The 22,730-nt window shown below is 40.7% G+C and overlaps 2 protein-coding genes across 4 annotated transcripts in view; one reads left to right on the forward strand and one right to left on the reverse strand.

Moving 5' to 3' along the window:
* Positions 1–522: 522 nt before the first annotated feature.
* Positions 523–12,876, reverse strand: LOC138973153 (BOS complex subunit TMEM147-like). 2 transcript variants are annotated; one of them, XM_070345832.1, is made up of 6 exons: positions 12,741–12,876; positions 8,813–8,948; positions 5,468–5,604; positions 4,902–4,986; positions 4,315–4,436; positions 523–2,969 (listed from the first exon to the last, which is right to left on the reverse strand). In XM_070345832.1, exons 1-6 carry the CDS (start codon positions 12,764–12,766, stop codon positions 2,834–2,836), a joined length of 642 nt encoding a protein of 213 aa, XP_070201933.1. In that variant the 5' UTR covers positions 12,767–12,876; the 3' UTR covers positions 523–2,833. The 2 variants fall into 2 exon arrangements, with proteins under 2 accessions (XP_070201933.1, XP_070201932.1); XM_070345831.1 differs by lacking the exon at positions 12,741–12,876 and adding an exon at positions 11,218–11,369 and having other exon boundaries at positions 524–2,969.
* LOC138973152 (sortilin-related receptor-like) overlaps positions 12,817–22,730 on the forward strand; it is an 84,561-nt gene continuing 74,647 nt past the window's right edge. For both annotated transcript variants that reach the window (XM_070345829.1, XM_070345830.1), the window contains exons 1-4: positions 12,817–13,095; positions 16,139–16,369; positions 21,704–21,868; positions 22,515–22,582. In XM_070345829.1, coding sequence (XP_070201930.1) covers positions 12,817–13,095; positions 16,139–16,369; positions 21,704–21,868; positions 22,515–22,582 — 743 coding nt within the window. The remainder of the gene's footprint in view (positions 13,096–16,138; positions 16,370–21,703; positions 21,869–22,514; positions 22,583–22,730) is intronic.

The following is a 22,730-nucleotide window of genomic DNA, read 5'->3' on the forward strand; positions in this document are numbered from 1 at the left end:
GTTGCTTTTTGACTCACATGCGAAGCAAAAGTGAGTCTATGTACTCACCCGAGTCGTCCGTCCGTCCGTCCGTCCGTCCGTCCGTCCGGAAAACTTTAACGTTGGATATTTCTTGGACACTATTCAGTCTATCAGTACCAAATTTGGCAAGATGGTGTATGATGACAAGGCCCCAAAAAACATACATAGCATCTTGACCTTGCTTCAAGGTCAAGGTCGCAGGGGCCATAAATGTTGTCTAAAAAACAGCTATTTTTCACATTTTTCCCATTTTCTCTGAAGTTTTTGAGATTGAATACCTCACCTATATATGATATATAGGGCAAAGTAAGCCCCATCTTTTGATACCAGTTTGGTTTACCTTGCTTCAAGGTCAAGGTCACAGGAGCTCTTCAAAGTTGGATTGTATACATATTTTGAAGTGACCTTGACCCTGAACTATGGAAGATAACTGTTTCAAACTTAAAAATTATGTGGGGCACATGTTATGCTTTCATCATGAGACACATTTGGTCTCATATGATCAAGGTCAAGGTCACTTTGACCCTTATGAAATGTGACCAAAATAAGGTAGTGAACCACTAAAAGTGACCATATCTCATGGTAGAAAGAGCCAATAAGCACCATTGTACTTCCTATGTCTTGAATTAACAGCTTTGTGTTGCATGACCTTGGATGACCTTGACCTTGGGCCAAGGTCAAGGATGTGAGTCGTATGGGCTTTGCCCTTCTTGTTTAATATTTTCTACATTTGAAAAAGCAACTTGTGTAAATCTGGTACGACACAGCAAGCCATGTAGTATTCTCTCTATATATTTTTGGATTCAGGAAAATAAGAGAATCCAATGAAACCACTAATGTGTCTGTATTTTGCAATGTTGATTCAAGCAAAATGTTCATTAACTAATTAATTCATTATTTTTAAAACTTTCAAACTGAAATAAAATTTCAAAGTCCCAACCCGCTCAAAAAGTGACAAAAATTTCAATTAATTAGGTTAAAAATTACGACGCCACAGTGATGTCTCAACTTTGTTTTAATACCCAATATTGATGGACTGTGTGATGATATCTTCTGGTATGGTCTGTCGAGACCCCCCGATGAGAAAAAACGTCTGTGGATACCAGCTGGAAAACATTACACGCAAAGTGTGATGAAGATTGGTTGAGTAGTTTTCTCGGAATTTCTCTCTACACACACACACTCCACAAACCACCACCCTGGTCTTGATTCACAGTCTACCAGAATACATTCAGTCAAAATCTGTTCTGAAAATGTGATTAATCATAACACATAATACATAGAAAAAAATTGATAATGAGAGGCAGTGAAAAATTGGTGACAAAACAAATGGCATGCTAGGTGAACGTTATATCAATGGTGCATAACTGGATACAGTTACCACCCGTTTACAATGTGTGATGTGTATTGAGATATTCTCCACAACAAAGTGTAAAACTTGTGGAGTGGACTGCAGTAGACCCTAGACCAAATAGCCTGGACCGCCAACTCGTCACGTGACCCTTCGAGGTTAAGACGCTCGACTTTCAGGGGCGCTTAGCGTTCGGTTTGAAAGGCCAGCGATTCGAAGACAGTGAAAAGAAAGCACGCTCCAGTTATTTGTGACAATGAACTGTATTTTCCAAAACTCCAAACTAAACTTACAAAACTCATCGAAAAACATGTTCCATATGCACTTTTGCTGAGTTTATTTTAGCATTTTCAGAACTTACCTCGGCAACTTCGTCCATGTTTACAATCGACACCGGATATGACATCCCCCTGATTTCTGAAAGGCCATGTAAGCGTAGGTTCCTAAATGCGAGAGGCCGCTACCTCGTAATAGAGAGAAAGAGCGGAGAGAGAGCTAGTTGGCGGTTCAGGATAAATGGTCTATGAGTAGACACACTGGTAAAATTGCCTTCAAACAAGTTTCTGCCTCACCTGCCACCTGGTATCTCTATGCATCTGTTCAACATATATTATGAGATTTTCCTTGCTCTTTCTCACTCACCCTGGCTTGGTTCAAATAGCATATTAGACGCTTGTACACATATATGTCTGACAGATAAGCTAAAACTATTTTTAGTTGCTGACTTTCAGCTCTTACTATTTTATACTACCGTGTTTCAGTTTCACTGGCCATTTTCAATCACACCTGAAATCAAGGTACTAACATGATTTGGCAAGATATCCGTTTCATCCGAAGGTCTCCAGTCATAAACCAACAAGATTTTGTACAAATAGTCAGGATTTGACATTTTTGTATTTCCGAAAGAGTGTGACGCCATTAAGTCATCCTCTGGCTCCAGTTGGAGGACAGAAACTTCAATTAGTAATGTCACTGTGGTCAGCATATTTGTAACTATTTAACACCTGCACAATTTGTATTTGCTGTACAAGTAAGTACATGTAAATACATAGTTCATAGAGTTATTTACACCACCAAAAGCTTGTGTAATTAGTTCATTTCTGCATACAAAATAATGAGTTTCACTGTTCTTTTACAACATGTAAACAAACATGGACAAATTCTCATTAACCATAAAATATAAGACCCTTCAAAGTAGCTGTTAAAAGAACCTTTGCAATTATAAACACTCATTTGTCACACGCATATCCAAACCAACTGCTTCAGAAGTGACCTCATGCAACACATTCAAATGACTTCTTTCACAAATTCATCCTGTCATCAATTTCTTGCAAATCATCGTTCCACAACAATTCACATCCAGCCACAACACCGTACAGTCCCTTCCACATTTAAACAGTATCTGCAGCGTTCATTGTTACAGGTGGGAAATGCCCATGTGCACACTCTCTGCCTTCCATCCTAATAGTGTGAATTGGCCAGCTGTGAGGGTATGCCGAGATACATCTGGAGTGCGACCAAGGCCACACAAGAGGTGAAGGCGGCCTTGGCCAGAAGCAGGGTCCACGATCCAAGGCCCACAGCATGAATGAGGATTCTGTAAAAAGTAAAAAAATGACAGGAAACAAAAAATTAACATGCACTTCATTAAAAATGAACTGTGATAAAGCCAGAACAAAGACTACCAAATATAAATAGCTACAGCGAAACCTCCCCCCCCCCCCCCCCCCCCCATCTCTCTTTTCCGGGCATAGATGCCTTTAACACTGTAACTGACCTCTGAATAGCGACACCCCCCTATCACCCCCCTACGACTGACCTACTCGATAACCACTTTCACCGTTTCACCAGGTAGTGTCAAAGTTTGTCAACACCCAGCACACGACCTTCATTAGTCACACATCGCGGACAGACCATCATGTGGGGTAGTCAGTAGTGCGTGAAAAAGTCTGGGGCTGCTGGTAAGTCTGATTGTGTAACATCTCCCCTGCAGGTCTTTAGCATGCACTTTAGTTGTGACAGTTTCAAAATCTAGTGGCCTTCTGCTGACCCCCTCTCACCCTTTGGTTTTACAATTGAAGGGCCGCCCTCAGAGCAGAGTAGGCCTAGGGTGAAGGAGAGGAGTGAGAGGATAGGTGCCCTAAGAAAAACAACTCAATAATGAAACTGAAAGCGTGGATGCTGCCTGCAGACCCACTAGCATTCTCTTTGGCGTGTTTGTTTGTGAAGGTTTTCTACGAGTGTGGGTTCACCAACTGAGTGGATGAATTATCATGAATGAACATGTACAACATTTCTCTTCACTCAAGTTGAGTTCGTAAGCTGTTTTCTATCAGAGCACTCTGTATTATTTCAACTTTACTTGCAACCATTGTGAGCAGATGTAAACATGGAAACAAGAAAGAAAAAAAGAGAAACTTTTAATGCTTGAAGAACGAGTCAAAGTCATCAACAGAAACTGCATGTGAACTGGCAAGCAGTTGCCTCCCTTGGAATGAACTCGACAAAGCAAATTCCCAATAAAGAGCCCTCTATTTTACTTTTTTAAAATTTTTTTTAAACATTTTCAAGGTTGTGAGTGGGAGGTTTACTGTATTGCGTTTTCAGCGTGACTGTTAGCCTAATGCCCGAGAGCCTGGCTTCAGTCACTGTGTCATGGTGACAAGTGAAAAAGTTATATTTTTGCGCATAGCAACTGTCAAAAGAAATTCAACAGGTAACGCTGACGTGACAAGTGAAAAAGTTATATTTTCGCACATAGCAACCGAAAAAAGAAACTCAACAGGTAACGCTGACTGGTTTTGAATTTCTGGCAATTTTAGCTATTACATTTTTTTTCAGATTAGTGTGATTGATCCCTGAGTGGTATGTTGGTATCCCAGACCTATGTGCAGGGAAAATACTGTATCCCTTGGAGAAAACAGCTCAGCACTTATACTTACTCTACTATGAGAGGGCGGTAGCAGGCCAATCCAAGCAGAAGAAGAACAACAGGAATGAGAGATTTCTGAAGGTCGCTGCGTCCATACAGCCAAACCAACATGGCTGTGCTTATGTGATGGATCTGTTTGAAACAAAAGAAAAAGGAATGCTATATGTTTCAACTAGTCAGTTACACACATAAAATATATGTTGAAACATAAAAAGCCAAGGCAATCATTCCAAGAAATTCTGATGTAAATTTATAAATGTTGTTACACTTACATGCGAGTCCCCTCTGATAAAAGGACACCCCCTTACACGCGACACCTTTTACTGTCCATCAGTCTATGACTGTACAAGTAAAAGGACACATACTGTGTAAAAACCCAAGCCTATCTCTCATCAGATGTATTGAGGTAACATTGTATCAAGGTCCTAAATGGCAATCAAAAATAACGTTAAGTTCACTCGACTTCAAAAGTGTCAGTGCCACTGCATCTCAGTGAACTACACATCAGTTTGTTTTTATTATTTTCATTTGAACCATGAACATCTTTTGCATCGGTTTGTTCACACCAGTACTGCCTACAGATGATGTTTTACTTACCAGACTGACATTTGAGTCCAAACTCATCTGAATGTACTTCCAGTCAAACTCCACTCCCCTGGCCCCTACCCACAGTGGTACCACTCTGCACAGACAACCATGACCAATTACAGGCATCAGGACAGTATCAAATGCACAAATGTGTGCTTGTAAAAGCATACACTAATAAAGTGTACCATCTATATTTGAATGGGGGGGGGGGGGGGGGGGGGGGGAAGAACAAATGATGTATACGTGTATACATACAACAAAAGACATTCTGCAATTTCTGCACATATTTTAGGTTTAATTCTTACTTTTACAGCCACCTTCAACCCAACGTATTGGCCAGTACTATATGAGCCAAAAAATAAAATGTTCTTTTCTGATGACAAGGCCAAAATTAGGGTTGGCACAGGTGGTTTTTCATTGTCTGGAAATCAAACTGTGTCCCCTTGATGTCGGAGAAATGTAACTTTCCTTGTAAAAGCGGCAAAATCAAGTCTACGGTTACCCCTAAAAAATTGGGTTGGTCTGGGAATCCAAAACATTGAATTTTTTCTTCTTGGCCTAACCACACTGAGTACCTTGTCATCACCAGCTCTGCTGTTGCCCAACCCATGCCTGCAATCATGAACTTGAGTTGACCTTTGCCCGCAAACTTGGACATCACAATATGCAAACCCAGGAGGTCAGCCAGGTCCACTGTACACTTAAGAAATTCCTGCAATTATAAAAAATAAGGTGGCGTTAATATAATAATAAGAATTAAGCATCAATATGCTAGGTCTTTCACAGTCTTTGAAAAGCAAAGATTTTAATTATGTCTTCAATAATCAATTAACACAGAAACTGCAGACTGCTAAGCATTGCAAGCACAATAATGGATGGAAACAACTGCATAGCATCTGAGATAAGGCTCAACAAACTTCAGTCACAAACAAACAAATTGTACACGCACACATGCATGAAAGTACTGAAATCTCAACGCTCTAGTACTGAACAAATTCTCAATAAAAGGGCTGACTCCTTTCCTGTAATTCTACCTAATTCTTTTGAAAATTGATCATACTTTCCATAGTTTTAACGACAAGATATATAATACTAGAGGAATACCCGGCTTTGCCGGGGTGAATCGCGAGACAGAGACAGACAGCGTGGCGGTTCACCACAATCACCTTTGAAGGCGAAGTCCTGTCAAACGGGATTGAGAATTTTAGAGCTTATTTCTTAGCCCTATATTATCTGTTATGGCTTCTCAAATGCCAGAACATACACACAGACAAAAGCCGCCAGACCCCATCACAAACAGAACTCTACAATCCACAGGTGTTGCCTCCACACACACACACACACACATAGACACAGACACAGAAGCCGTATATATCTATCTATATCTATAAATATATAGAGATAGATGACAGTGGATTTTTCGATAAATAGATTCGACCTTTGCACTTTTACAGTGAGGACAACTTACGGGTACATGCAAGGAAAGCCCACAACTTCTAAGGCGAACAACTCTGCAGAGTCTGCTGTGAAGGGCGACGGTAGTCTCCCTGTCACACTCGACCCCCTTTGAATGAACTTAGGTCCCTCCCAGGTGGAATGGGAACAGCACGAAAATGATTCAGTGGCCTGAACATTTCATGTCGAGTCCCATCGCTGTCGACGACGCCAAATGTAACCGAGTGCCAAAACACCACAATCACCTTTGAAGGCGAAGTCCACTCAAACGGGATTGAGAATAACTGTTATGGCTTCTCGAAGGAAGGCCTGTACATACAGACACACCAAAGCCGCTAGACCACATCACAAACAGAACTCTACAATCCACAGGTGTTGCCCACACACACACACAAACACACACAGAGAAGCCGTATATATATATATGTATATCTATAGATATAGATGGCAGTGTATTTTTCGCGTGGCTATAAATTGATTCGACCGTTTCACTTTTACAGTAAGGACACCTTACGAGTTACGGGTACATGCAAGGAAAGCCCATAACTTCTAAGGCGAACAACTCTGCAGAGTCTGCTGTGAAGGGCGACGGTAGTCTCCCTGTCACACTCGACCCCCTTTGAATGAATACTGACACACCAAAGCCGCTAGACCACATCACAAACAGAACTCTACAATCCACAGGTGTTGCCCACACACACAAACACACACAGAGAAACCGTATATATATATATATCCCATGACCTCCCTTCTTTGTCTCTGTTACTTCAGTATGGGTATATATGTTGTATTTTTATAGCTCAATAAATACATCATGGACTCCAAAAAATATATGATAGTGCAGATTCCGATTTGGGCAAAGGACTACTTTCCTCCCGACCTTTGACCTCGCGCCGAACAATGTGACACATTTGTATGAAGTTCTAAAATCGTATTGCACGGCTCAGAAAACCATATCAGTTGCACGCAAAAATGAATCTCAGAACTGATCTGATGTATGAGATGCAATAAGCAAAAGTTTCTTTCATTATGAAAGCAATGCAGGTCGAAAAAAACGAACATTCAACTTACAAGATAACCAGATGCTAGCGAACCAAAACAAAAACACGAGTACCCTCCCCTTGCATCGTTAGCAGACGACTTTTGAGAATCTGTCGGTAGTGTGTTTTGGTGTGCGCCTTCAGCTATCAAACATCGGCTGTTTCACGTGTTTTGCGAGCAAGTCTACTCTTTTGCCTGGCTCTGCAGTAAGTCCACATATTTTTCCGTAATCCAGTCATATTCCTTCAAAATGCAATCAATCGGCGGTGACAGACGTGTCGGTCGCGTTTTCCTCACACCCATACCAGTTTAAGTTCATCCATGCAAACACACTCGCAAAACAGTTTATCACGTAGATACATTTCAAATAGGGAGCAAATGGTTAAATCTAAACCTACATATTTGTTCCCTAAGATTTGCTTCTCTGTCAATAAGCCTAATTACACACGTTCGAGAAAAACAACGTGGAATCGATTCTGAATCGAGTAAGCCAAATGGGTCCCAAACCCGTTTCGCCCGTTCTGCCGACCTGAAACGCAAAACAAAAGAATTGTGCGCTTCAACTAAATTAATTTCTATTCGACTTCATTACTTTCTTGCAACTTATGAACCTTTACTTAAAGCTTTTAAATGGTCTGAAAGTAGTGTTACCGCGTACTTATCGATGCACTCATTCGTTTTATTTTTTCAGCGACGGTCACTTAGTTTAAGGTTGCAAAAGGGCTAAGTCTCGCTGCACAGATCGGAACAGTGCCGCTAGTAGTCTACACTTTGTGTTTGATGGTAGAATGGGATATACAGATTACAACACTCGTGGTTTTTTATATGGCTTGTATTTCAGTCAAGACCCAGCGGGAATATCAATCGAGAGCCACTCGCCAGAGGCTCGTGTCTCCCGATGATATTCATCCGCTGGGTCTTGACTGAAATACAAGCCATATAAAAAACCACTCGTGTTGTAACCTATACATATATGTATATCTATATCTATAAATATATAGAGATAGATGACAGTGTATTTTTCGCGTGGCTATAAATTGATTCGACCTTTTCACTTTTACAGTAAGGACAACTTACGGGTGCAATCGTGACATTCTAAAAATAGTAACGTAGTAACGGGAATATGGATTGACGCCACACGAAGGAAGGGAGATAAACGCTGAAAACACTGGAGAAGATAAGGAAGAGTTACTGGGAATGGATCCAGAGAAAAACCAAAATCGGTTCAGCGCTGCGCGCTGAGAGCACGTGTTGAAATATCTCATCGATGAGGTTGTGTCCGGGGTGTAGCTGAATACGGTCTCCAAATTTGAAAAAGATCCACCGAGAACTTTGGCCGTGCATCGCGGACACACACACACACAGACAGACAGACACAAGTCGTATATATATATAGATATATATATATAATATATCATTCTTACCCCCGTAATATCAAGCCCACCAGCAACCACAGCTGATTCTGGGAAAAATGTTGCTAACAACATCATCTTGCACAGCTGTGTGAAAAGGTAAGCTCCGCCTGCTTGCACGCATTTCCAAAATGCACTGTACTCTGCCCTGAAATAAATCACATGTGGATCAGAGTAAAGCTGTGTTAACATTTATGATCACTGGATTTGCCCAACCCACGAAGTGTTGTCTGGGTTACAGCCAAAACTCAGGGGCACACTGGAAACACCAGATGCTTTCAGAAGCAACCACCAACAACCAAAAAATGAGGACGTAAAGTTATACCTATGCAGGGTTTCGCCTGGGAGAAAAAGGCAATGGCAGGGGTGAATTTTGGCGGTCGCCTGATTGCCCCCCGGCGGGTTCAAATCGCGTCGGGCGGGTTCGAAATTCCTCTGAAATCACCCGCCTGGCAGGTTCAAATTTCGATGAACGCAGTCGATAGGAACGACCGGCGAACAAAGATCTCGCGCAGTTCATCTGCTATAATATTGGACGCCATGTTTCTTGCGTCTAACGCGACTACCTCCGGAAGTTCCCCACTCGCATTCAAACGTCGTACTGTACACACGCTTGTAAACATGTGGAGATGTATTGACACTGTCACTCCCCCGCCGCAAAAAAAACAAACAGAGAACGGACGATGAAAAAAGAGGTAAAAAGAGACAGTATGAAAACGAAACACGGCAGAGAAAATGACAGGAAAGATGGAAGAGGACAGATACCGGCGAAGAAAGAGTATGGCTCGTGTACGACGACACGAAACAGGAGATGCATTGTGCTGTGTGTCGAACTTGTGATCAGAATGTGATACCAGGAGGTAAATTTGTGTTTAGAGATTTAGATGTGCCAAAGATTCTGCAACTTTTTAAGACTGGCAATTACGAGACAGAGTGAAAGTTAATGTGTGATTGTGTGACACTGGATGACGTGTGTGTGATTGTTTCCCTTGGCATGTAAATGATTGATGGTATGACTATATAGTGGAAGAATTTTGTTGTTGTAATGTATACGTGTTTGATGGTGTATGGTTTTAATTAAGCGTTGTTGACTATGAATGTAGATGTAAATGCTTGTATAACTGTGTTTTAATGTTAAATGTGTCAAGCGCAAAGAGCATAATTGTAAAGTTATGATGTTGCGCTATATAAATGCTCACTTATTATTATTATCATTATTATATATGAGGGTGTGCATTTGACTACTAAGAATGAGGTTAACTGTGTGACAGTGAGTGGGTGAATGTTGATTTGATAAAATGTTTTCTGCATTGAATTGATACTTTACTGTTTGCTTTGTTATTGAACCATAGTGAATAATAAAAAGCACCCCAAACATACAAAGTTTGTTTATGTCTTTTGTTTGTTTGTGGCATTTAAAATAAGCATGTGAGCATTGTTTGTATAAATGTAGGTTTTTGTGTGTTTGTCGCCGCCAACACGCGATCTACGAGCCGTTGATATGGTTGGAAATCCTGGCTGGTTGGGGGCCGGTTGGAATTTTGGGGGGCCGGTTCAAATTTTGACTTACCAGCCCCCCTGGCCGGTAGCAAAAAAAGTTAAGGTACACCCCTGCAATGGGACATTTGTCCCCCCCAACCAAATTCCGATGGGACATAGTCAAAGGCAAGACGCGACAAAGAGGCCTGTATGCGTTTTGACCAAAGACGCAATATGGTGCCATCAGAGAATTAGCCGCTATATCGTGTTATTTATTTATATACATGTGTGAGTGTGTGTGTTTAATCCGATGTAAAGTATACATTTGTTGGCGCAGTGGTACGTAATCTCAATGCGCCCTTTGACGCACTGAAGGGAATTGTGATGGGACATTTTCAGATTTAATGCGCCGCGCACTTGTAAATGAAACCCTGCCTATGTACACCTCGCAATCACATATCAACAGGATTCCTTCCTAAGCGAATAACCAGGTGCTAGTGCTACTGGCGATTTTGGTCGTAAAAAAGTAATGATGCATCAGCCTCCTGAAAACCGAGATAGCTAGCTTGGTGGTCAGTGACCCAGAACGAAAAAAGGGAAAAACAGATCTCTGACTTGTTTGCAGAATAACGTCCCTAAGAAAATAAACTTTTTTTCATGAGCTTGGAAAGAAATGGTCTGATGTTATACAAACCTGGGCTATGTTATTTACAAACAGAAGTAAGTACGTCGGTATAGGATACATTCTGGAGTGTCCATCATCGTGCTTAGATTTAACCTCAACAAGACCCATTCGTCCCACACAAACACTGAAACAGTACTGAAACGTGCACTCATCTAACGCAGGCTCCTTTGTCAGGCTTTGAAGCAGACGAAAATTACCGGCACAAATCTAAAACGATGTAACGTGTTTTTACAGAACTAAAAGACATACTCACAGCCCCGAGCATTTGTAGATAATCACGTAAGGAATATACGCCAAAGCCACACAATTTCCAAAGTGGAAAAAAGTCATTTTCACAGATCTTTTGCGAAGGTTGACTTTTGTCAGGTCCAGAAGATAGAACGTGAATATGCAAGGTAGAGTCACTTCCGGTTAAACAGGAAAAGACTAAACACACATCCCTATCAAAAACGATGCAACATGTTCCAATGAAGTGTGTGTGTGTGTGTGTGTGTGTGTGTGTGTGTGTGTGTGTGTGTGTGTGTGTGTGTGTTTGGGTTCCTGAAATGAAGTTATATGTAACTGGTCCTGCCGTGCTTGTCAGTCTGGCTCTAGCTATAGCATTTGACTAAGCCATTTAAGAATATGGTAAGCAGTATGCAAGGCATAATAGTCACAAAGAACAAATCTTTTTATATCCACGAGGGCAAAAATCATTCTGAGCAAATGTTAAATTTTAATCTGTGAATTCAAACCCTGTAGTTAAAATACAAATGAAAACAAAAAGGCCTCAGAAACAACAACAATATGACATCTATAGAATTATAATCATGCACTTATTCAGAGATATATTCCTTTTACGGTGAAAACAGCAGATGATTTTAATGTCAACGATACACTCTTAGTTGTTGGTCTGCGCAGAGACATATATATGTCTCAGTCTGGTCTGCCTAACTGTGAGCGACAAGAAAGTTTGCAAATCAAAAGGAGGGTTCTACCAGAGACATACATACATCTCTATGTCTCTGGTTCTACGACTCAGTCATGATATCAAGTTCAATCAATCAATGAGTCTTATATCGCACATATTCCGTGGGTACAGTTCTAGGCGCTCTGCAGTGATGCCGTGTGAGATGAAATTTTATACGGCCAGTAGATTGCAGCCATTTCGGCGCATATTTACCTTTCACGGCCTATTATTCCAAGTCACACGGGTATAGGTAGACAATTATTAACTGTGCCTAAGCAATTTTGCCAGGAAAGACCCTTTTGTCAATCGTGGGATCTTTAACGTGCACACCCAATGTAGTGTACACGGGGGGAGGTTCGGACACCGAAGTTGCCAATGGATTACTTGTCAAAGTTTTCATCTTTCTTTTTTGATTGTCTCAATATTTTTTGTTTGTCCAACCTCTACTGCAAAGACCACTGGGTTGACGTTCGGCATTAAATTACCTTTTTTTTTATTTAAAGTAAAGTAAATGACCTAAAATCAAAGTTTTGCTACACTTGAGCTAGTTTAGTTGTGTGCTTTTCTGCAGAAAACATCAATCAAGAGGTCTACAAAGTAACCAGATATATTCTGTAGAAAAGTATGTGACAGGTGCAGAGGAAGAGTTGCACGAGAGAAATGTGAGAAATGATGTTCTTGTACATTTCTGTATTAAGATGTGCAGTCTTTTTCAGAAAATAACGATTGCAAAAGACAATATCATTCCCATGTGAAGTTCAGTTATTTATTTCATTTCATTTTTTTGTTTGTCCTTACACTGGATTTGCTAATTACGAAAAACTTACCTTCCGATCGTCTCGCATGACTGCATTTGTTTACGTCATTACGCAACAAGAGCAGAAGTACAGAAGCACAACAAACATGGCGCGGCCCAGGCTGACTGCTGTTTTTCTTGCACTCGTGTTCGTGTCGTGTTGTGGTGTAGATGCAAAATCAAGAAGGTTTGGGGCTTTGGCAAAGACCTTGCACATGCCCCCACTGACGGAGGCAGAAAAATGGGGTGAAAAATTTGTTGTGATGCATGCAGACGACCTTTTCAAGCACATGACAGATGAAGATCCGGCTGACGATGTTGACAAATTACTTCGACGATTCCGTCGCTCTGTTAACGGTGATAATGCCACTATTGAGGAAACAGCAGTAAGTAAACATTAGTTGGTTTTGAAATGTTTGTGCTCTGCTTTAGGCTTTGATTAATCATAATGATATCCTGAATTCTAACACAGTAGGCCCTATTCAAAATTGACTTTACTTCCTTGTTTTGGAGGTTCCAGTTCAACGCCATTCCTGCTCACTTGTTGATCAGTAGCGCGTGACAGTGACGCGACCCGTTTACACTGCAGTGTCAAAGCTTTGCAAACAAACACAAAAACAAGTTGGAACACTTGCAATTTCACATTTGGCAAGCGATTCACAGAGCGCGCGCCGTGCAGCCCGGCGATTCACAGAGCGCGGCGTGTTGTGCAGCGCAGCGATTCCCAGAGCGCGGCTATTGCTCTCACCAGCGCAGATTGTTGACGCGCTTTATTTTTGTACATGTATGATTATCAGCAACATTTTTAACAACAATTGATTGCACCTACCTCTATTATATTATCTCAAGTGAATCTATACACCAGTTAACAGTTCCAGCGCTTACATGGAACGAAGAAGGAACCCGAAAGAGGAGAAAAAACAAACACTCGAAAAAAACGATCTGTGCATGTGTTCAAATCAACCAGAAAAACAAGAAAAATCGCGTATTTGTGTGCCCGATGTAATCCTTATAACCTTTACACTCTTTCTTTGGACACTCAAAAGCAACTTCAGGGCTGCAAGACTACAAAATTGCACTTTCTGCAGACTGAATATATATACGCGTTCTAATCAACCGGGGAAAAAAACCACGAAAAAAACCGATCTGCGCATGCGCGAATTCCAAAATGGCTGCTGAAGTGTTAACTGGTGTTACACCGATTAACAGCGGTTCTGCAGCACTGTACTCGGATACTTGTTTAAAAACGTCATCCCAGTTTAAATTAAAAACTCAGCTGCTTTCCATATAGTAGAAGCCATTGCAATGACATGTAGTGATACATTATGACTGCCAAGTATTCAAGGCCGGAACTTGAGTGGGCACGTTTTACATCGGCGCAGCGATATATGGTGAACTCAGTTGAAAGAGTGAGAGAGAGAGAATGGAGCTCTGTTTTTCGTTTTATTGAGTTTTATTTCTCAAATAGATCAGATAGATGTAGCTGTTGTAACTTTGCGATTGTGAAGAAAATGTAACAGCAGAATACATCGCGCGTCGTGAATCGCAGCGCTCCTCGTAGTGCCGCGCGTTGTAAATCGCAACGCTGCACAACGCGCCGCGCGCTGTGAATCCACTTCGTTCATATATATGCAGCAAGTAGGGTAGACTGCGTATACTACTGCGAAAGGATACAACCAGAGGACCGTTCATGATTACAAATACAATCTAGGCCGTGGCTGGAGAACTTATTCAGTTATTCTAAGAAAGATCAGTTCCAGATTCAGAAAGACTTGTATTTCTGCAACAGCGCGATCAGTGATGAGCGACTGAGCGTAGCAAGACTATAGATATATATATGCCATTCATCAGAGAGTAATCTGTCAAAGCAGAGACATAGGTCGAAGTAACTCGAAGATAAAGAATGCATACAGTTGGGCTAAGATGATCATGCATGTTTTTTTGTCAGAGATTTAATGACAACCTTACTTTTACAGTTAAATCCTACAGTCACAACAAACATTCCAAGACAATGACCTGCAAGTATACACACATAGTTTTAACTATTTAACGTACCAACACAAGACATGTCTGCATACACTGTACTAAAAATGTATGCTTAATATTACCATAGATCTTAGTTCTTACCGAAAGTTTGAAGAAGTTTTGCAGAGAAAATTCAGCCAGCATGAAAATCCACAAAACAATGACTGTGATGTACACACACCCTGAAATATTAGCTCAGTTAGTGAATTACTACATTCTCAACTTTGATCCCTGTATAAATATCATATATGTAATATATATATATATTATTTATATATATATATTTTTTTTTTAATAATAAATACTCTATTATGTCCCATCGCTGGAAAGTTTGGATTGCTCAGTGGGAAGCTATAGCAGTAACAAGGGTGGTGCTAACATTTGTAACAAGGTGTGTGTGTTTAGGTGTAACTATAGTCCCCTGTACTTCTGTCAGAATGACCACCAAGGTCTCTTTTGAAGCACAGCAGTGACAGACCATCTCTGAATCATCGCATAAAGTTGATTCGTATCTGTTATGGCCAAGATTTGGACCCGTTTCCAGATTTTCTCAGGTTTTTGACAGTCTTGAGGGCAACAAAGGGGTTCGTTCCATGTTGTCTTGCGCATATAAGGACTGGGTAGCCGAGTGGGAAACGCACTTGCCTCGGAAGCGAGAGGTTGCGAGTTCGACCCTGGGTCAGGGCGTTAGCAATTTTCTCCCCCCTTTCCTAACCTAGGTGGTGGGTTCAAGTGCTAGTCTTTCGGATGAGACGAAAAACCGAGGTCCCTTCGTTGTACACTACATTGGGGTGTGCACGTTAAAGATCCCACGATTGACAATAGGGTCTTTCCTGGCAAAATTGTATAGGCATAGATACAAATGTCCACCAAATACCCGTGTGACTTGGAATGATAGGCCGTGAAAAGTAAATATTCGCCTTAATTGGCTTAAGATTTACTGGCCGATGTGAATGCGTGATATATTGAGTAAAAAATTCCATCTCACATGGCAGAAATTAATATGTAAAGCGCTTAGAGAACGTCAAGCGCTATATAAATCGCCCCATACATACATACATATGTATAGAACTATTTCTAAAGGCCAAACAAAATAAATTCTTTGTTGCCGATGACAAGACCCAACAAATTAGGTTTGTAAGGTCAGAACCTCTTAAAAAATAAATTTGTTTTGTTTAGTTGTCACGACTCAAAACAAGTGTTGATTTTTCTGCAAAGGTTTTTCATTGGTCAGAACTCGTGCCAGTTGTGTCTTCTACATGTCGGAGCTTACCTTTTGAAATTTTGAATTTTGGGGGGTCAAACTAAAAAGTTCTAGGGTCACATTCACAAGGAAAAAATAGGGTCAGTCCGGTGAACTGGATATTTTCCGTGTATGCCTGAAACTGAAGGTATGATGTACAGGTGCCGTTGAACGACAGCCACAGCATGCTGGTGGTGCACTGGGCAGGGGCGTCTAGCAGCGTCATCATGGCTCTGGCAAAGTCAGGCGGTCACTCATCCAGTCAGAGCAGCAAGGTATACCTGTCTGAGGATTATGGCAAAACTTTCCACAACATCACTAGAAATGTCTTCGGCTCCAACCAACTTGGCGTCATCGACAAGTACTACAACTCTGACATCCTCAACAGCCATGTGAGTAGTTCAAGCACCTCTGTGTTGTGGGTTTGTATATTCTGTACATGCCGCCAAAATTTCTAGTTGTTAAAATGAACATTTAAAACAAAAGTGTGCACAAACAAACAAACAAACCAAAACAAAAATGAAGTCTGACAGTCTAGCTTGGTGGTTTGTGTGTGTCACTGTGGTTTTTGTGTGTGTCTGTGTACATTTTATGTAACATTTGACATCACTGGGTTGTGCGCCCTAATACTGGGAACTCAGCAGGAAACACTAATTTTCACATTGTTCCTCAAAATAAAAAATGAAAGGGATGAACTTTCCCAGGCAACCAGGAATTCCTGATTTTGAAGCTTATATCCTGACAGATTTCCTGAATTTCCACAAATACCAGAAGGAAAAATTAAAAAAATCAAAAAAAAAATCAAGCCTATTTTCTTGATAGTGAAAGTGATAAATTTTCGCTTTCATCCCTGTACTAAAAGTCATCAAACCTGAAGTGATAATATTTTGTATAACTTTAACTGTAGAGCAGCGATATGTGAGGAGCAATATACTGTATGTTGTTCAGCACTGTTGTCAGCATCATATACAGATAATGCACACACTGATGTATATAGAGTGGACCACCCCTCCCCACACCCCTTTTGAGACCTTAATAATCTGAGAAAATCACGTCTTGAAAAGGAGGGAGTCTTAAAATGGGGGTCAATTTACAGAGTTTATGAACAGAAAATCTGAGAAAAAAGGTTTTTAAAATGGAGAGAGTCTAAATCTGGGGGTCTTAAAAATGGGGGTTCCTCTGTATTCAGTGATTCACACCAGCCCTCAAGGCAACCTGCAGCACACTGATTTATTGCTCATGCTGCGAGTTTGATGTTGGTGCAGATGCAAAACAAGAACTGTGCTCTTTTTGGAGGTTGTTTTTTTTAACTATCAAGGCGTAGTCTGATCTAGATCGTGGCAGCTGCTACCACTGTGTGATATTCAGGGGTTTGTTGAAGTAGCCAAGCATGCATTATTACAAGTTGAGTATTACAATTAGAAATAAAGAACAACAACAGTATTTTAGTACAATGTACCGGTACGGTGATAATCCTGTATTGTTTACATCAACTATAATTGGCATTCGACCAGTCACTGAGTCAGTCATGGGCTGTTCAAAGTGTTTGTGATTTCGTTGTACATGGACTAACCACAAGTGTATCAATCACATTTTGAGTCCTGTTTGTGGGTAACACAAGTTACAGGCGGTTCTTTTTATGGGTTTATAGCTTATGCTGTTGCCCTCAATACAGGAAAATCTTGAGGGCTAATTATCTTTCTCCTTGCACCACACCCAGCATTGCTGTCAGCCCTTTCAAAAGATATTTGCTCTCTGTTTCTGTTTTGAACGTTCAGCATTTCCTGTCAGTTCAACTTTTCCTTGTAATCTCACCACTTGGTGCAGTTCTTTTTACATTTAGTCAAGTTTTGACTAAATGTTTTAACATAGAGGGGGGAATCGAGACGAGGATCGTGGTGTATGTGTGTGTGTGCGTGCGTGCGTGTAGAGCGATTCAGACTAAACTACTGGACCGATCTTTATGAAATTTGACATGAGAGTTTCTGGGTATGATATCCCCATACGTTTTTTTCATTTTTTTAATAAATGTCTTTGATGACGTCATATCCGGCTTTTCGTGAAAGTTGAGGCGGCACTGTCACGCCCTCATTTTTCAACCAAATTGGTTGAAATTTTGGTCAAGTAATCTTCGACGAAGCCCGGACTTCGGTATTGCATTTCAGCTTGGTGGCTTAAAAATTAATTAATGACTTTGGTCATTAAAAATCTGAAAATTGTAAAAAAAAAAAAAAAATTTATAAAACGATCCAAATTTACGTTCATCTTATTCTCCATCATTTGCTGATTCCAAAAACATATAAATATGTTATATTTGGATTAAAAACAAGCTCTGAAAATTAAATATATAAAAATTATTATCAAAATTAATTTGTCGAAATCAATTTAAAAACACTTTCATCTTATTCCTTGTCGGTTCCTGATTCCAAAAACATATAGATATGATATGTTTGGATTAAAAACACGCTCAGAAAGTTAAAACGAAGAGAGGTACAGAAAAGCGTGCTATCATTCTCAGCGCAACCACTACCCCGCTCTTCTTGTCAATTTCACTGCCTTTGCCGTGAGCAGTGGACTGACGATGCTACGAGTATACGGTCTTGCTGCGTTGCATTGCGTTCAGTTTCATTCTGTGGGTTCGACAGCTACTTGACTAAATGTTGTATTTTCGCCTTTCGCGACTTGTTCCTTTTCTTCTTCCCTTCAGCCCCACCCCATCCCACCCTTTTCTTTGCTGTTCCTATATATGTATGCATATTTGTTTGCCAGTAAAGGCCTGACCTAAGTGCTTTCTAATACCAGGGTTAGCTGGGTTTTGAATGATACCCCTGAGTTGTGCCAAGGTAACACAATACCTTGAATGCTTTTTGTGACGTGAACGCTGTGCAGGTTATATCAACTGTACCATGTATGTTCTCTCTGCCCTGTGAATTCAATGACACCTTCAGCTTAGAATTGTATTGCACAGAACAAAAAACAAGTTTCAAAAAAGAATTATATGAGGTAGAAAAGTTGAAAGCTCCAGGATATTTGTCTTGACACCCCACGTAAATGCATTGGAAATTGGCACACACATGAGAAGAATGCTTGTGCAATTTTTTTGTTTGTTTAGTTTTTGTTTGAATTGATATCTCTTGTGCATTTTTTGTGTTTGAATAGAACACACATTTGTAATGCGCACATCCATTCTCAGTATAGTAAGCTGTACTCATGATGATGCCCCAGTATGCTGAAGTGACAAAAATATCAGCTGACTGTGACAGTGACAGTCCTCTCTTTCATTCCACAAGTACCTGGTACTTGCTCCTTGTTCACCTGGCAGCACCTCCGCATTTTTACAGGCAAACACAGCACAACAAATACACATGCAAGGTCGAACAGATAGCAATACACTATGGCAGCAAAAACGCTTCCAGTTTGATTTGAAGAAATTTATATTTAATTAACATCCTCGGTGGCCTGCACTTAGGGACATGTATAATTGTTGACATGCTACTGCTAGCATTTTTAGAAACATGAGAGTTTGACACCGACTAACAGTAACATTCTCACGTCACAGGTAACATACACCTATTACTAATAGTATTACTATTACAGTATTAGGGACATGACTGTGAATTCAAGTTGGAAAATTAGACTTTGGTCACTTTGAATAATATCCATTTGTGGGGACTGTCTGTAGCACATGTTATGAAAGCTGGTTGTCTGATTCATTCACACCTTTTTAAATGTAGCAAGTGAAATGTACAGTATACATTCATGAAACTTGCATGTGTATCATTCATTTTATTAAGCCACTGCATGATATTGATAAACAGAATTTTGATAATTTTACTGACGATGATTATGTTCAGGGTGGGTAGAAAAGGAGCTGCTACAAATTTTCAGCTGATCATTTCTTTTGGTTAAAAGTCTTTCAAATCCTTAAACAGCAAAATGAAATGTTAAAAACAACAGCAAGACAAAAACAAAGCAAGAGGAACATGCAGCCCTCTGGCGACCACCTCCTGATAACTGATGCAGTACCACCTGCCCTCACCTTCCCATAGCCACTACTTTTGGTCAGTCCCTTGGCTGTTTGTTGTAGACAGACTCAACTTTATACATGCAGGGTTTCATTTACTTGTGCGTCCTGCACCGTTGGTGCATTAAATCTGAAAATGTCCCATCACAATTCCTGTCAGTGCGTCAAAGGGCGCATTGAGATTACGTACCACTGCGCCACCAAATGTACACTTTACATTGGATTACACACACACACACACACACATACACATACACACACACACACACACACACACATAACACGATATAGCGGCTAATTCTCAGATGGCACCATATTGTACCATTTTGCATCTTTAGTCAAGACGCGTACAGGCCTCTTTGGCGCTTCTTGCCTTCAGCTATGTTCCATGGGAATTTGGTTGAAGGGGACAAATATGTCCCATTGCCTTTTTCTCCCAGGTTAAACCCTGACATGAAAGAAGACAGAACTGAAAGCAAACAAACGTATAATTCACTGTGCTGCCTATGCCTAGATTGCGTCCCAGTACAGTACTCCCAAATCCCAATCCCAATTCCCACCCTTGAGTATGAATCATGAAGAAGTAATCTTTTTTAAATGGTATTGATGATGTTAAGTTTGTCATCGTTTTGTTTTGTTCATCTTGGATTGAAGAGATAGGATACATATTTCATGAAAATGGAAATCACATGAGGCCCACAGAAAAGAAAGCAGATAGAGAGAGTGTGTGTGTGTGTGTGTGTGTGTGTGTGTGTGTGTGTGTGTGTGTGTGTGAACTCAGAACTCAGAACTCTCAGAACTCAGAACTCTGAACTCATTTAATTGTCATAAAAACACAGTAAAGGGTTTATCAGACACGAAGTGGATATTTGTAAAGACAAGAAGAAATATCCATGGAGCAGTGATTACAACATTGTTATGTATCTGTAGTTATGTCATTATTGCGTATAATCATGCAGTTGTATACAAATTCAGCAAGTTGTTGCTGTATCGATACGTCTTGCATCGTCATCAGCTGACTCGGATTTCGAGCATTAACACGTGCATGTTCCATAAGCTGCAAGCGTAGATCATGAAATCTTGTACAACTATCCAGGAAATGGAGCTCGTCTTCAATTACGCCACACACGGTGCACACACGGTGTGTGTGTGTGAGAAAGCTAGAGGGTGGCCGAGAGGGGAGGAAGAGAGAGACTGGCATGACTGGAAGCACCAAACCACTTAACCAGAGCTTCCATAAGTATAAATGTTACGCTTTCAGCATAGCATGCTACGTTGTAACAGAAATTGCTACGCTGTTACCCCAAGCCAAATTTACTGTATACGCTCAAAGAAATAATCGCAAGCTGCAACAGTCCCCTCTTTCTTGTGAGTCCTGCAGGCCTGGTACTTATTTCTGCTTCTCAGCCTGTGTCAGAATATTGGTCAGAAAAAAATTGCTCACACTGAAAAGTGGCACTGCACACACACTCTAATGGGTATAATTATGTTCCTCCTCTCTAAATAAAGATATTATTGTGTGAGATAGCATAAATGTGATGAACAAAAACAGTGAAGACAAGGCTACATTTAAACACCATCTGCTACGCTGAAAATCCCCCCAAAATTCCAAATTGTTATGCTTGGGGCTTCACAAGGGTTGGCAGTCTGCTTAACTTGAATGACAATATTACTTGACGTGACGGACGGTGTTTTGTTGCAGTATGTGTTCACAGAGAAGGACAGCAAGTGTATATACACCACCAGGGACTATGCCAAGACGTTCAGCCGTCACTGTAATCTCGCCTTCACTCCCAGGACCGTGTCGCTCAGCCCTCACAACGTCAACCATATCTTGGTTTTTGATTCAGAGGCTTACAACTCACCGGTAAGGATTGGATGTATATCTCTTGTGCAGTGGTTCCTGCAATGTGAGGCCCCTCTAATGAGTGGACATCTGTAAAGAAAGGACACCTTCTGTAGTCCCTTTGTCTATTATCTTTAGCACGATATATCAGTAATGACAGGCCACCTGCAATGTGGACACTTTTGGCAGGTGCCAAGGGTGTCCTTTCATCACAGGTACCACTGTACTTGTCTTTGAATCTGTACAGGCAACAGTTCCACAGAAAAACACACTCTAGGCATTGTAAAGTGGGTTCCTTTCTGCATTACCCTGTAATTAGTGATGAAACGATGCCGAGGATTGAGTGGTGTAGATGTTGTGCAACAATTTTATTCTATTATAGGCAAATGCCTGACATTTAAAAGTGATTTTTATCATCACTGGCATTATGAAGTTTTAGGTAGAGCTAAGTATAACTCTTGCACACTGACACAGAAAGAGAGATTAGCTTAATCTACTGTGCCATTGTGGCAGCTGCAGTACTCTGTTTTTTGGGTTGTCAGAATAAAAAGGTTGTACAAATGGCAAGAAGTTTGATGGTACAGGGCTAACATAGGAAGCCTTAGTGGATTAGTATACATGCGCATACATATCTACAGTCTTTCTCTTTTTGCTTTTTTGATGACAGGTGTATGTCTCATTAGACTTTGGAGTGAGCTGGCGCTTGATGAGAGAAGATGTCAAGGCTTTTTTCTGGTAACCTTTTCCTTCTCGTTTCAGTGTGCCATTTATGTCGTTATTTTCTTTGTTTCAAGTGTCAGCATTGTTTGCTGCTTATTTTGTAATCCTTCGATTTTCTTAGTCACTTAGTGGTTGGTCTTGAGAAATTCAACTTGTGAGCCCT

This window comes from Littorina saxatilis, linkage group LG8, assembly GCF_037325665.1.
Source record: "Littorina saxatilis isolate snail1 linkage group LG8, US_GU_Lsax_2.0, whole genome shotgun sequence".
In the NCBI taxonomy this organism is placed as follows: domain Eukaryota; kingdom Metazoa; phylum Mollusca; class Gastropoda; order Littorinimorpha; family Littorinidae; genus Littorina; species Littorina saxatilis.

Bases quoted from the DNA above. Each gene is read 5' to 3' on its own strand.
- LOC138973153 (XM_070345831.1), bottom strand. From the start codon at position 11,294: ATGACTTTTTTCCACTTTGGAAATTGTGTGGCTTTGGCGTATATTCCT. The intron at 4,987-5,467 runs GTACTCAGTGTG...TTGTCTGTGCAG, and splicing joins GCAGAGCTGGTGATGACAAG to AGTGGTACCACTGTGGGTAG. The intron at 2,970-4,314 runs GTAAGTATAAGT...TACTTTTTACAG, and splicing joins TACCGCCCTCTCATAGTAGA to AATCCTCATTCATGCTGTGG.